The sequence below is a fragment of the Marmota flaviventris genome, chromosome 4, assembly GCF_047511675.1.
Source record: "Marmota flaviventris isolate mMarFla1 chromosome 4, mMarFla1.hap1, whole genome shotgun sequence".
In the NCBI taxonomy this organism is placed as follows: domain Eukaryota; kingdom Metazoa; phylum Chordata; class Mammalia; order Rodentia; family Sciuridae; genus Marmota; species Marmota flaviventris.
In genome coordinates this window covers 26,394,923-26,408,299 of record NC_092501.1, presented here as the reverse complement: position 1 = coordinate 26,408,299, position 13,377 = coordinate 26,394,923, and the positions used below count along the sequence as shown (strand labels likewise).

Genomic DNA, 13,377 nt, shown 5'->3' with positions numbered 1-13,377 from the left:
AGCTCCTTTAAATGTATAATATTGTGGTTTTCACTGGGAAATATTTGTTTTTTAGGGGACAGTATTTATTCAAAAACAAACCTCCTGATGGGAATGCTCCTCCCAACTCTTTTTATAGAGCACTTTATCCTAAAATTATACAAGACATTGAGGTAAGAATCTTATGTATTTTGGGGTATTTGCCAAATGATAGAGAATCATAAGCATTCTTCAGTGTCAGTTTTATTATAGCAAACCCACTAGGGTTTATTGATTTGGGTTAAAAATCAATATCTTAGCTGGGCGCAGTGGCACACACCTGTAATCCCAGCAGTTTGGGAGGCTGAGACAGGAGGATTGAGAGTTCAAAGCCAGCCTCAGCAACTGCAAGGCACTAAGCAACTCAGTGAGACTGTCTCTAAATAAACTACAAAATAGGGCTAAGGATGTGACTCAGTGGTCGAATGCTCCGGAATTCAATCCCTGGTACAAAAAAAAAAAAAATCAATATCTTTATGAGTGACTAGAGTAGATAAAATATAGTAAATTACCAGGTAAATTTTTAAAGCTTTAGAAATTATTTATTGATAGAAGGATTAAATTCTTATAACAGCATTGAGAACTATTAAATTTCTTCTCTGCTGATATTCAAATGTCTTCTGAATCAAGCCTCTGTTGGTAGAAATGGCCAACACATGTAAGAGCACCAAATACCCAATCCTACCTAGAACATATTTTTAACTTGCCTTAAGTTCTGTAAATTCGTTACCATTAATGTCAGAAAAGAGTTTTGTCAGATCCTTACCTAACTAACTGCCTGTTTACCATTCCTTCTTCCTAGACAATAGAATCTAATTGGAGATGTGGAAGACACAGTTTACAGAGAATCCACTGCCGGAGTGAAACTAGCAAAGGAGTTTACTGTTTACAGTATGATGACCAGAAAATAGTAAGCGGCCTTCGAGACAACACAATCAAGGTGAAGTCTCTTCACTTATGGGAGTTTTGCTAAGGCAATGAGGGTAACCACATTCATAAAGCAATCCAAGGCATTGTTTCTAGAAAATAAGTGAGAATTTTAGAGTGGTTCCAGTACCAAAACCAGATCATTTCCTTAAAGACCAGATGTGTTCCCCCAACCCCAGAAGAACATAAAAACAGATGGTTTTAGGGTTAAATTTGCTTTGTGAAGTATACTGAGGAGGGGATGGAGGGGTGTCTTTTGGCCCTCATAATTATAGGCTTGCCCAGTTCCTTAATGAAAAGGATAAAGTCCTCATTAGAATTAAAGCCACATATATATATAGGTGCTTAACTGTACCTGTAGAAAGGAATGCATTCCTCACTACTCTGGGCTTTGATTCTTTGGGGGGATCAAACACATAATAGAGCCAACAAGTCTCCACAGCACCCCATTATCACTATGATCAAAAGGATCTTGTTTGCCATCCTAGATCTGGGATAAAAGCACATTGGAATGCAAACGAATTCTCACAGGCCACACAGGTTCCGTCCTTTGTCTCCAGTATGATGAGAGGGTGATAATAACTGGATCGTCAGATTCCACAGTCAGGTAGAAAATTTCCGATACTCTTTTGAACTCTGAAACATCCATTCTTTATCACAGTAATATTATATGTATCTGCATGAACATAGTTATGAAACTAAAGAAGACTAAATTATCAGCTTCCCTTGTTTGTGTGTGTCAATCTAAAACAGAAAACTTGATTTAGGAATGATTGGGGTAAGTTTACATTTTTGCACATTTAAGAAACTGTACATTCTGTTTTAATTTGGAATATCATCCATTATAGAAATTTATCTAGATACCTTTCAGTTCTTAACAACAAATACATCACAGGGGAATGACATGAATGAAGCTTTCCTTTCAGGTGGTTTCCTTTCACATAGATCTGGCATGTATTATCTCTTTAAAATGTATACAGGTGAGCAATGCTCTCGTTGCCAGCCCCTCCCCTGCTATCTCTGCAGTTTTTAATTGCAAGCTTCACTCAGGGAGGGGCCCTCAATTTCAAAAGGCATTAGTGATTTGATGACACAGCCATTATGCTGCTGGAGTCCAGTGTAGCTCAAGTTCTGGGTACCAGCAGCACTGTTGGAAACCTCTGTGAGGAATTTTGCCTTAAGCTAAAGGATTTAGCAAGCATAATGCATCAAAAGTAACTTTAAGAGAAAAAAAAATTGGGGGGAACAGTTAACTACATTGTTGTCTCTGAAATCGAATGTTTCCCATTGGAAGTTATCCTCTGTGAATAGGATAGCTGGTTCTTGTCACATGATTTCAAGGCATAGCAAAACTAGTCCATGCAGTTGTAGACATTTAACATTTATAGATGCTTCATAAGAGCTAAAGCATTGTAGATACATTCATTATTTTTAGGATAAGATGTGATTTTTTTCTTTAAGTACTAGGAATCGAATTTAGGGTCTTGTGTATGCTAGCCCCATGCTCTACTACTGAGCTATACCCCCAGCCCAGAAAATGACTTTTTTTTTTTAAGGGGAGATTAAATTGGAAAAAGGAAACTATAGAAATTAAATCAGTACTCAAAAATAGAGTAATCAAAACAAAATATATCATGACACAGAATTTCTTACACTTGGGCCCTCTCACTCTGTTGTAAAGGCCATATTTATGATAGAAGGCTATTCTACCCTCTGCAAAGCACAGAAATGGGGGCTTAGACTTAGAGTCTGGGTAATCTTGGTCCTTGACCTGTGTGGTAAAACCTACTATCATCCCAAGTAATCAAACTCAAATCATTATTAAATCTGACAGAAGTGTCTTTAGTCCATGTCATTTCTGATTCCTGAGTGTGGTCAATCAAATTCTTCATTTAAAATATCTTCTGAATAGTGTCATTGAATGTCAGAAGTTTTATAATAATAATCTTGAAGTGTGGGCCAAATTGTCAGGTGGTGGTGGCTGCTGCCCTCTGCAGCTTGCCCAGATTTCAAGTCTTAAGGATTCTACCCTCACAGCACCCCATTCCCTTCTTCCTCCCACTCTCCCTGTCCAACCCTCCCTCTGTCTGCTGCTTCCCTGTGTCTATTTCAGTTGTGCAAAAGAAAGGTAGAGTATAATACTTCCCATTAAAGTATTGGGGAGGGGCATGATGGTCATATATGGGTAACATGTTGTATCTTGAGTACCATCTAACTCTCAGGTATCCCTTCCAGAGTTTGGGATGTAAATACAGGTGAAATGCTAAACACATTGATTCACCATTGTGAAGCAGTTCTGCACTTACGTTTCAATAATGGCATGATGGTGACCTGTTCCAAAGATCGTTCCATTGCTGTATGGGATATGGCCTCCCCAACTGATATTACCCTCCGGAGGGTTTTGGTTGGACACCGAGCTGCTGTCAATGTTGTAGACTTTGATGACAAGTACATCGTTTCTGCATCTGGGGACAGAACTATAAAGGTAATAAGGCATTTTTCAGTAAGTCCTCAACTTAGAGCCAGGCATGGTAGTTCACACCTGTAATCCCAGTGACTTGGGAGACTGAGGCAGGGGTATCCAAGTTCAGGACCAGCCTCAGAAACTCATTGAGATCCTGTCTCAAAATAACAACAAAAAAGGGCTGGGGGGCTGGGGATGTGGCTCAAGCGGTAGCGCGCTCGCCTGGCATGCGTGCAGCCCGGGTTCGAGCCTCAGCACCACATACAAGGATGTTGTGTCCGCCGAGGACTGAAAAATAAATAAAGGGGAGTTTAAATTGGAAAAAGAAAACATAGAAATCAAGTCAATTACCATAAAAAAAATCATAATCATAATAATGATAATCCCCCACTTAGAATAGGGAGTCTGAAAATTTGATCAAGGGCAGCTACATATTTAAATTTCACTGTAGAATAACTTAGATTCAGACACTGTTGCTTGTGTAAAAAGGTATGAGTGAGACAAGTTGTATAACAGTTTTGGCTAGACATTTTGTTTCTATAATAATGGTGACAGGCTGGGTATATGATTCAGTGGTCAAGCATTTGCCTAGCATATGCCAGGCCCTGGGTTTGATCCTAGCACTGCAAATAATAACAATAGTATTAATAACAACAACAACAGTAATAATAAATTGAGTGTGAGAAAGGCAGGGAAAAATTTAAGTTCAAGAAAATGTATCTACCTGGGTGTGGTGTCACACACCTGTGATCCCAGCAAGTAAGGAGGCTGAGACAGGAAGATTGTGAGTTCAAAGCCAGCCTCAGCAACAGCGAGGTGTTAAGCAACTCAGCGAGACCCTGTCTCTAAATAAAATACAAAATAGGGCTGGGGATGTGGATATGGCTTGGTGGTTGAGTGCCCCTGAGTTCAATCCCTGGTACCCACACACAAAAAAAAAAAAAAAAAAAGAAAGAAAAAAAAATGTATCTGTAAGACTGGATTAACCCCATAAGGGCAAATTAATTGGATGAATGTTCTTGTGATAGTAGACAGCTTCAAATTAGCCCTGTTACCATGAAGTAAACTTGTTTTTTGTTTTACTTTGCTGCATTTTTCTGAGAAGTTGATTTCCCATGGTGGGTCAGCACTGATACCTGCTTCTCCAAGATTCCAGTTGTCATTGATTTCAAAATCAGCTGCTTAATGCCATTTTCTGTCTCAGGTGTGGAACACAAGTACTTGTGAATTTGTAAGGACCCTAAATGGACACAAACGAGGGATTGCCTGTTTGCAGTACAGAGACAGGCTGGTGGTGAGTGGCTCCTCTGACAACACTATCAGGTGAGCAGCAAGTGCCCTTTCCCAGAAGGGATCAGTATTATCCTCCCATTCAGTAATTGTTCACAGATCTTACAAATCTTTAACTATGTTATGTTTATAATAAAATATTTTTCCTTTTTGTGTCTTTTTACAAGTCAAAAGTTTGCCCCAAGCAGAAAAGAACCATAACAAAGGTTTTTGTTGATGTGTTTCCTTCTTGTAACAGTTTTGTCACCCGATAGACCTATTTTAGAGGTACTGCTTCAGTAAGGAAGTAAAACAGGTGGATAGAGGTTTAAGGCCATTCTTGTACAATTTCTTTTGTCTGCTGTTGAAAAATGCTGATATATAATAGGTAAGAGAAAATAAGGAAAAAAATAATAATAGGGGGGACTTTTCCCTTTGTTGCTGTTATTAAATATATATATATTTCCCTACTACAAATTGTGTGCTCTTGTCTTAGAATTACATAATTGGCCAGTCACCTGTCTTTAAAATCATGAGGTATCCACAAAATGAAGTACTTTTTTGTATGTTTTTCCCCATATCAAAGATGAATGACACAGATACCATTAGAATTTGGAAGATTTGGGCTGTGGATATAGCTCAATAGAGTGCTTGCCTTGCATGCACAAGTCCCTGGGTTCAGTCCCCAGCACCACAAAAATAAAAAGAATTTGGAAGATTTATCTGTTTTCCCCCTCTCTTCAATTAAGAACTAAGAAAATAAAAAGGCCATTTAAAAAAACAACAGCTTAAGAAATAGAAAAGCAAAACAGAGCTATTGTTATATATCTAAGGAAATTATCATTCCTCGAAATCACTTGAATTTTTCTAAAAGCATACAGTTTTTTAAATTATTATACAAAACTCCTTCAGAACTGGCTTCACATTTCCATTACATGGAAAAGACTACCTTGAGAGCAGAGAATGTTCCTCAGTAGCAGAAGTGGAGATGCTTTGTGAGGGCCAGATGTCACTGACAATCTACATCTCATTCTTATTGATTTCAGGAAGCATTACTCTCCTGACTTGGTCATTTCCTTCCTAGGGAACTGTGCTTTGAATTTGTCCTTTTTATTCCTGAGAGAACATGGATACAGAATTATAGAAAGCATTGTGCTTTGAAAATACATAATGAGGGCTGGGGATGTAGCTCAGTGGTAAAACACGTGTGAGGCACTGGGTTCAATCCTCAGCACCACATAAAAATAAATAAAGATACTGTGTGTTCATCTACAACTAAAAAAAGATTTAAAAGAAAATACATAATGTATTTGAACTTAAGTCATACATTTTTCTGCCCAAGTTATATGGCAGAGAGGAAATAAATTATACTGAAAGCCATATACTTTTATATGAATGATTATTGATCTTATTTTTGTCTTTAAAAGACATAATGAAGTATTTCATTGTAACATTCCAAGATTAGAAAAGAACATATGAAAATTGACTTGACTCGATGTTCTCTTCCAGATTATGGGACATTGAATGTGGTGCATGTTTACGAGTATTAGAAGGTCATGAGGAATTGGTGCGTTGTATTCGATTTGATAACAAGAGGATTGTCAGTGGGGCCTATGATGGGTGAGTTTGCTAACAAGGTTAAAAAACAAATCTAAGGACTGAGGGAATAACTCAGTTGTAGAGTGTATACTTAGCATGCATGAGTCCCCTGGGTTCAGTCCCCAGAACAAAAAAAAAATTTTTTCTCTGTCCTCATCTTAATTCTTTCTAGTTTATGATGTTAAATATAATCTTTCCTTATTTCTAAAAGTTTGTACATTGTACAGTATTTCTTTAATCTATTCATTAATCTCTACATTATTTTATCAAATATTCTTTCCAGTTATTTTATTGCACTCGTTTTGCACTGACTTTTATTATTATTTTAGTTATTTGATTATATCTTTGTCTGTTTTTGCCTTATAAAGCAAAAAATCAGACAAACCCAATATGACATATGCATATAAAATGGTAACTTATTAATAAATGGAAACACTCAAGGGCAGTATCTAAGGCCTTGAATTTGATCTCTTGATTTGGGGGTGGGGCAGATACTGGAGATGGAACCCAGGTCCTCATGCATGCTAAGCAAGTACTCTTCACACCCCTCTTTGATTTGGAATTCTTTGAGTGATTCCTAAAAGTTAATCTTTATTTTCTTCAGCCTAATTTCCAATGGTTTTAGAATCCATTCATGCTATGAATGGATCTTGTGTCTAACAATAGTAAATACAAGTAAGTGAATATAAAAAGTTACCCATTTAGGGGCTAGGTTATAGCTCGCCGTAGAGTGCTTGCCTCGCACATGTGAGGCACTAGGTTCGATCCTCAGCACCACATAAAAATAAATAAAGTAAATATATTTTTAAAAATTTGATGAAGGGATAAGAATGTCTTTTTTTTTTTTTTTAAGTTACCCATTTATGAAGCATTGTTTTTTGTTTTTTTTTTTTTTTTTTGTCAAGGTTCCTGATTTGGGGTGTGGCAGGGGGAGCAGGCTATAATTCAAATATTGGCAACTATTTAAATATCAGAAACTAGCAATATTATCTTAGTTCTCTGCTGACTATATAGTAAGCTGACCCAAGCATCAAAAAGTATAACCAGCACTTCCTCTGCTTTGAGTCAGCCATTACTGTCCTACCCTTGAGAAACTATTCAAGCTGTAATGACATGTTCAGATAGGTCAAGGTTAAGGCTTTGGACTGTCTGTACCAACCTTTTTTGAGGTTTTTCTTTTGTATACCTTGATTTTCGGAAGAGGTGAATTTTTCCTACTTAAATGGAAACATAAGTGTTTTCTAATATAAAATCTAGAACTCTTAAATGGATCTCAGTCCTCCAGTATATGTGAACATTCTTAGACCACAAAAAAGGTACCTCAGAGTTGTAGATGTCTAGTTCTGAGTAATCTCTTAAGAATTCTAATACACGAGAGCTCTTTAGCCTGAAGTGTAGATATAACTTGGCTAAAGCTAACTTATTGCTAATTTTTAGGTTAATCATTTACATTTTTCCTGTTAAGACCAATAACCTTTACCCAAGAATGTATGTAAGAACCAAGTTTCAAAAAAAAAAAAAAAAGAATATTATTTCTATGAGCTGGATTTTTAATATAAACTGTATTTACCATCCATATTGATTACCATGACTTTTTTCTGTCATTTTCCTGTGTTCCCTTAATTTTGCTTCTGAGATTTTGATCTCCTTTTTGATTTTTAGAAAAATTAAAGTGTGGGATCTTCTGGCTGCTTTGGACCCCCGTGCTCCTGCAGGGACTCTCTGTCTACGGACCCTTGTGGTAAGAGCCTTATTGTTGGTATGGTAGGAAATATAGACCTGGATTTGAGAGTTAGAATCTCACAAAATCTACTACTAAGTGTAAAGTCCTCTAATACATGACAATAAAATATATTTATGTAGTGCCTTTCATCCAAAAGTGCTTTAGAGACTATACATGGAGAGGAATGTGGCAGCTGTTTAACAGCTGCACAGCAACTCTTCAGCAGTATAGTACAGGAAGTGAATAAGAATTCTGTATCCACCAGAAACAGCAAGTGGGGGATGGGGGGGGTGCTAAGGAAGAGAGAATATAATTACTCAAATTGGAACCTGTCCAGAATCTGAGGACCAGCACACCTGTGCCTACAAAAAGTACCTTGGGAATATAAGAACCCTCTGATCAACCCTTAGTTTTGCATCCCATTCATGGGATAGTGCCTCCCATAACTTAAATCCCGTCTTTGTTATTCCCTTTATGGCCCCATCTGAACATCTTGACACGGGAAAAGAAATGAGTCAAAAAGAAGAATGTCATCTTCAGAAGCACTATATTATTTACCATTTTGTTACCAAGGGTCTAGATTGGCAAATGCTGAGATTAGAAGATTAGGTGGGACCCCAGGATGGACAGAATCTTTTATATGACTCAGGAAAAAGTCAAGAGCAAGCATTCAAAACCTGATGTACTAAATCCTGACTCTCAACATTGTGGTCTCCGCTCTGGAAAAGAAAGGGGGGATATGTTTCTTTGTTTTCCTTGTTGGGTTTAAAGCACATTCTTTTAGCAACAGACAAGCTTTCCCTGCATGTTTCACACATGTCTTTTGAAATGTATACTTTCTTTCATTTACAATAATTTTGACAAATCTGGATTTTGAGATGTAACTTAAATGCAGCAAAATTTATCTTTTTTCTTAGTGTACTTCCATGAATTTTACTATTGTAAAATGAAGTTAAGATACAGAACATTTCCATCATCCCCAGAAGTTCTTTCATGCTTCTTCATATCAGTATATTCTCCCAACCCCTAACAATTATTAGTAACCATTCATCTGATTTCTATCCCTAGTTTTGCGTTCTTACAAATATCATATAAATCTTAGTATGTAGCCTTTGAGTTTGGCTTTTTTCACTTAATCTTCAACTAATCAATGTTTTTGCATGTGTCAGTACTTTGTTCCTTCTTATTGCTGAGTAGTATTCCGTTGTGTGTATGACCTAGTTTGTTTTTTCTTCACCAGTTAACATTTGGAATGTTTCATTTTTGTTGATTTAGAGTAAAGCCACTGAATAATTCTTCTACAGATTTTTATGTCCATACTGTTTTCATTTCTCTTGAGTAAATATCTAGGAGTGCAATTTCTGAATCCTGTTATACATTAAAATTCAAAGGAAACCACCAAGCCACCTCCCAGAGTGGCATTTTTTGTCTTAACAATATATGAGAGTTCCATTTTTCCACGTCCTTGCTAGCCTTATTTAGTATTGTTAGTATTATTTAAAAATTACAGCCATTTGAGTGAGTGTGTAGTGGTATCTCATTGTCATTTTCATTTGCATTTCTGTGATAACTCATGATGTTGACTATCTTTTCACACATTTAACCTCTCTTATTGTGAAGTGTCTGTTCAGATCTTGTGACTGTTATTTATTGAATTATTTTAAAAACAAATTTATTAAGGTAAAATTAGTATCTAGTAAAGTGAACATACTGAAAGTATACAATTTAATCAGTTTTGACATGTGTATACCAGTAAAACCATAGGTATTAAAGATATCCTCATGCCCTTTGGTAATCCCTTCTCATTCCATCCCATCCTACATTACTGTGCCTTAATCAGGCAGCTCCTGATCTGCTATCTTTCAGCATTTATTAGTTTGCATTTTCTAGGATTTTATGAAAATGAATCAATACTGTTTCTTTTTTGCCTCTTGTTAACCAAGCATAAATTACTTTGTGATAACTCATGTTATTGATATATATCAATAATTCATTCTTTTTATAAAACTGTTGAAGCACAGTTGGTAGAGTGCTTGCCTAGCATGCACACGGCCCTGGGTTCAATCCCCAACACCATGAAAAAAAAATTATTGAGTAGTATTCCACTGTATGGTTATACCACAATTTATTCATTCACCAGTTAATGAATATTTGAGTTGTTCTCTTTTTTTTTTAAGCTACTACTAGAAATAAAGCTTCTAAAGTCATTTATATACATGTCTTGAGTACTTAACCAATATATATATCACCATCTTTTTAATTTTTGTTATTCTAATAAGTGTGGTATCAATAGTAGTACCTCATTATGGTTTTCATTTGATTAATAATGTTGAGCATCTATTTATGGTTTTTTGTTTGGTTGGTTTGGGGGAGGGTACTGGGAATTAAATCCAGGGACGCTTTACTACTGAGCTATATCTCTAGCCCTTTTTATTTTTTGAGACAAGTTCTTGCTAAGTTGCTAAATTGCTGAGACTGGCTTTGAACTTGTGACCCTCCTGCCTCAGCCTCCCCAATCACTGGGATTACAGGCATGCACCACCATACCCACTTCTATTCATGTTTTTATTTGTCATCAATATATCTTCTCTTAATGTGAAGTATCTATTTAAATCTTTTGCTCATTTTTTAATATAGTAATTTTGTCTTTTATATATTCTGGACTAAAAATCTCTTATCAGGTTTGTGATCTGCAAATATTTTCTCCCAGTCCATGGCTTATTAAAGTCTTTCTAAAAGCAGTTCTTGCTGGCACATTGGCACATGCCTGTGATCCCAGCTACTCTGGAAGCTGAGGCAAGAGGATTAAAAAAAAAAAAAAAAGTTTTTGCCAGGCATGGTAGTATTCACCTGTAGTCCTAGCTACCCAGGAAGCTGAGGTGTAGGACCCCTTCGGTCCATGAGTTTAAGACCAGCCTGGGCAACACAGCAAGACCTCATCTCAAAAAAACAAAACAAAGCAAAATAGTACTTTTAAGTCTAGTGTATCAATTTTTTCTATTAGGACTTGTGTTATTTTCTATTATGTCTTTAATAATCTTTTTTTAAATTTTTGTAGTTGTAGATGGACACAGTACCTTTCTTAATTTTATGTGGTGCTGAGACTTGAACCCAGTGCCCCACACGTGCTAGGCAAGCACTCTGCCACTGAGCCACAGGTCCAGCCCTTTAATAATCTTTACCTAATCCAAAGTCACAAAATTTTTCCCTCTGTTTTCTCTGGAAGCTCTATAGTTAGATGGTTTATATTTGGTCTGTGGTCCATTTTGGTTTGGTTTGGTTTGTTTGTTTGTTTGTTTGTTTTTGTTATTGTTGTTGAGGTGTTTTTGGTTTGGGTTTTGGGTTTGAATTTTTTTGTGTGTGTACCAGGGATTGAACCCAGGAGCACTTAACCACTGAGCCAAATCTCTATCCCTATTTTGTATTTTATTTAGAGGCAGGGTCTCAATGAGTTGCTGAGGCTGGCTTTGAACTCATGAATTCTCCTGTCTTAGCCTCCCGAGTGCCACTATGTCTGTCAAGTTAATTTTTTAAAATAGTACAAGGTATAGATCAAAGGGGCTTGGGGGAGAAGGGCTCTTTTTATATCCAATGCTTTATTTGTTCATCATTTGTTCAAAAGGCTATTTTCTAAATAGTCTTTACAACCATGTCAAAAATGAATTGGGGCTGAGGCTAGGGCTCAGTGGCAGAGCGCTTGCCTAGCATGTGTGAGGCACTGGGTTCGATCCTTAGCACCACATAAAAGTAAGTAAAATAAAGGCATTCTGTCCATCTACAACTACAAAAAAAATTTTTTAATGAATTGACTGTATAGATATGGGTCTCTCTCTTTTCCATTGTCAATCTTGATCTACTATCATGCTTTCTAGTTATCTGAACTTTTTAGTAACTTGAAGTAAAGCAGTATAGTCCTACAATTTTGTCTTCTTCAGAGTTTTTTGGATTCTTTAGATTCTTTGAATTTTCATGTGAATTTTAGAATTAGTTTGGCAAGTTGAACAAAGAGTCTCCTGAATTTTTATTGGAATCGTGTTGGATCTAGATTGATTTGGGAAAAATTGATTTCTCGTTAGTGTATGTTGAGTCTTTTTTGATCCATGAACAGAATATCTTTCCATTTGTTTAGGTCTCTTTGAATTTGTTAGCAGATTTTTATAGCTCACTTTGTAAAGTTCTTGCATGTCTTTTGCTATATTTGTCCCTGAGTATTTTTTTTTAATGCTACTGGATATAGTATTTTTAAACTTCAATTTCTTATAAGTCACTGCAAGTAGAGCTGGGGATATAGTTTAGCAGCAGAGTGAGTACTTGCCTAGTTTGCTAGTATGTATAAGGCTCTGGGTTCCCTCCCCAACACTAGGGGTGTTTAAAAAAAAAAAAAAAAAAAGCAGAGAGAAGTGCTACTCACTGCAAATATATGGAAATATAAACTTTCACTTCTTTTCTAATCTATCTACTTTATTTTTAAATATACCTTTTTTTTTTTTCCAATTTCTTGTTTTATTACACTGGATCGCATCCCCAGAGCAATGTTAAAAGAATTGGTAAGAGTGAATGTCCTCCTTATTCATGATCTTAGGCAGAAAGCATTGTCTTGAACTATATATGTGGAGAGGGAGAAAGAGGTTGAGGGGCTAGGGATGAGAGATGTCACCTGTGGGTTTTCATAGATATTCATTATTAGGGAATTAAGAAGTTCTTTTCTGTTTCTAGATTGCCAAGAGTATTTATTAGGAATTAATGTTGGATTTTTAAATGCTTTGTGTGTTCATCAGTATAGCAGTGTGGTTTTCACTTTTATTCTTTTAATTAGTGTAGTACATTGATTTTATATTGTTGGATTCACTTTGCTGAAATCTTTTTGGGAGCAGGAGTATCAGGGGATTAAACTCAGGGACATTCAACTACTGAGCCCCATCCCTAGCCCATTTTTGTATTTTATTTAAAGACAGAGTCTCACTGAGTTGCTTAGGCCCTCACTAGTTGCTGAGGCTGGCTTTGAACTGTCAATCCTCCTGCCTCAGCCTCCCGAGCCTCTGGGATTACAGGCGTATGCCACCAAGCCTGGCTCTTTGCTGATATCCTTTGGAGAATTTATTTGTGTCAGTGTTCATAAGGGGCATTGGTTTTGTTGCTTTTTTTTTTTTTTTTTCCCCTTATGTTTCTGGTTGGCTTTCATGGTAATGTGGTTTTACAAAATTGCTTTGGAAAAATTCCCTCCTTTATTTTCTGAATTTTTCTAGATATGATATTACTCTTCTTTAAATATTTGACAGAATTTACCAGTTGCACATCTGGGCCTGGAGTTTTCTTTGTGAAAGTTTTAATTACAAATTAAATTAAAATTAATACATATTTGGTATTGGTCAGATTT

General features: G+C 36.3%; 1 protein-coding gene across 12 annotated transcripts in view; it reads left to right on the top strand.

Annotated features, from left to right (window-relative positions):
• Window positions 1-13,377, top strand: part of Btrc (beta-transducin repeat containing E3 ubiquitin protein ligase) — a 186,462-nt gene that overhangs the window by 161,351 nt on the left and 11,734 nt on the right. For all 12 annotated transcript variants that reach the window (XM_071610976.1, XM_027930096.2, XM_071610975.1 and 9 more), the window contains 7 exons: window positions 56-152; window positions 821-958; window positions 1,434-1,552; window positions 3,181-3,430; window positions 4,614-4,732; window positions 6,188-6,298; window positions 7,940-8,018. In XM_071610976.1, coding sequence (XP_071467077.1) covers window positions 56-152; window positions 821-958; window positions 1,434-1,552; window positions 3,181-3,430; window positions 4,614-4,732; window positions 6,188-6,298; window positions 7,940-8,018 — 913 coding nt within the window. The remainder of the gene's footprint in view (window positions 1-55; window positions 153-820; window positions 959-1,433; window positions 1,553-3,180; window positions 3,431-4,613; window positions 4,733-6,187; window positions 6,299-7,939; window positions 8,019-13,377) is intronic.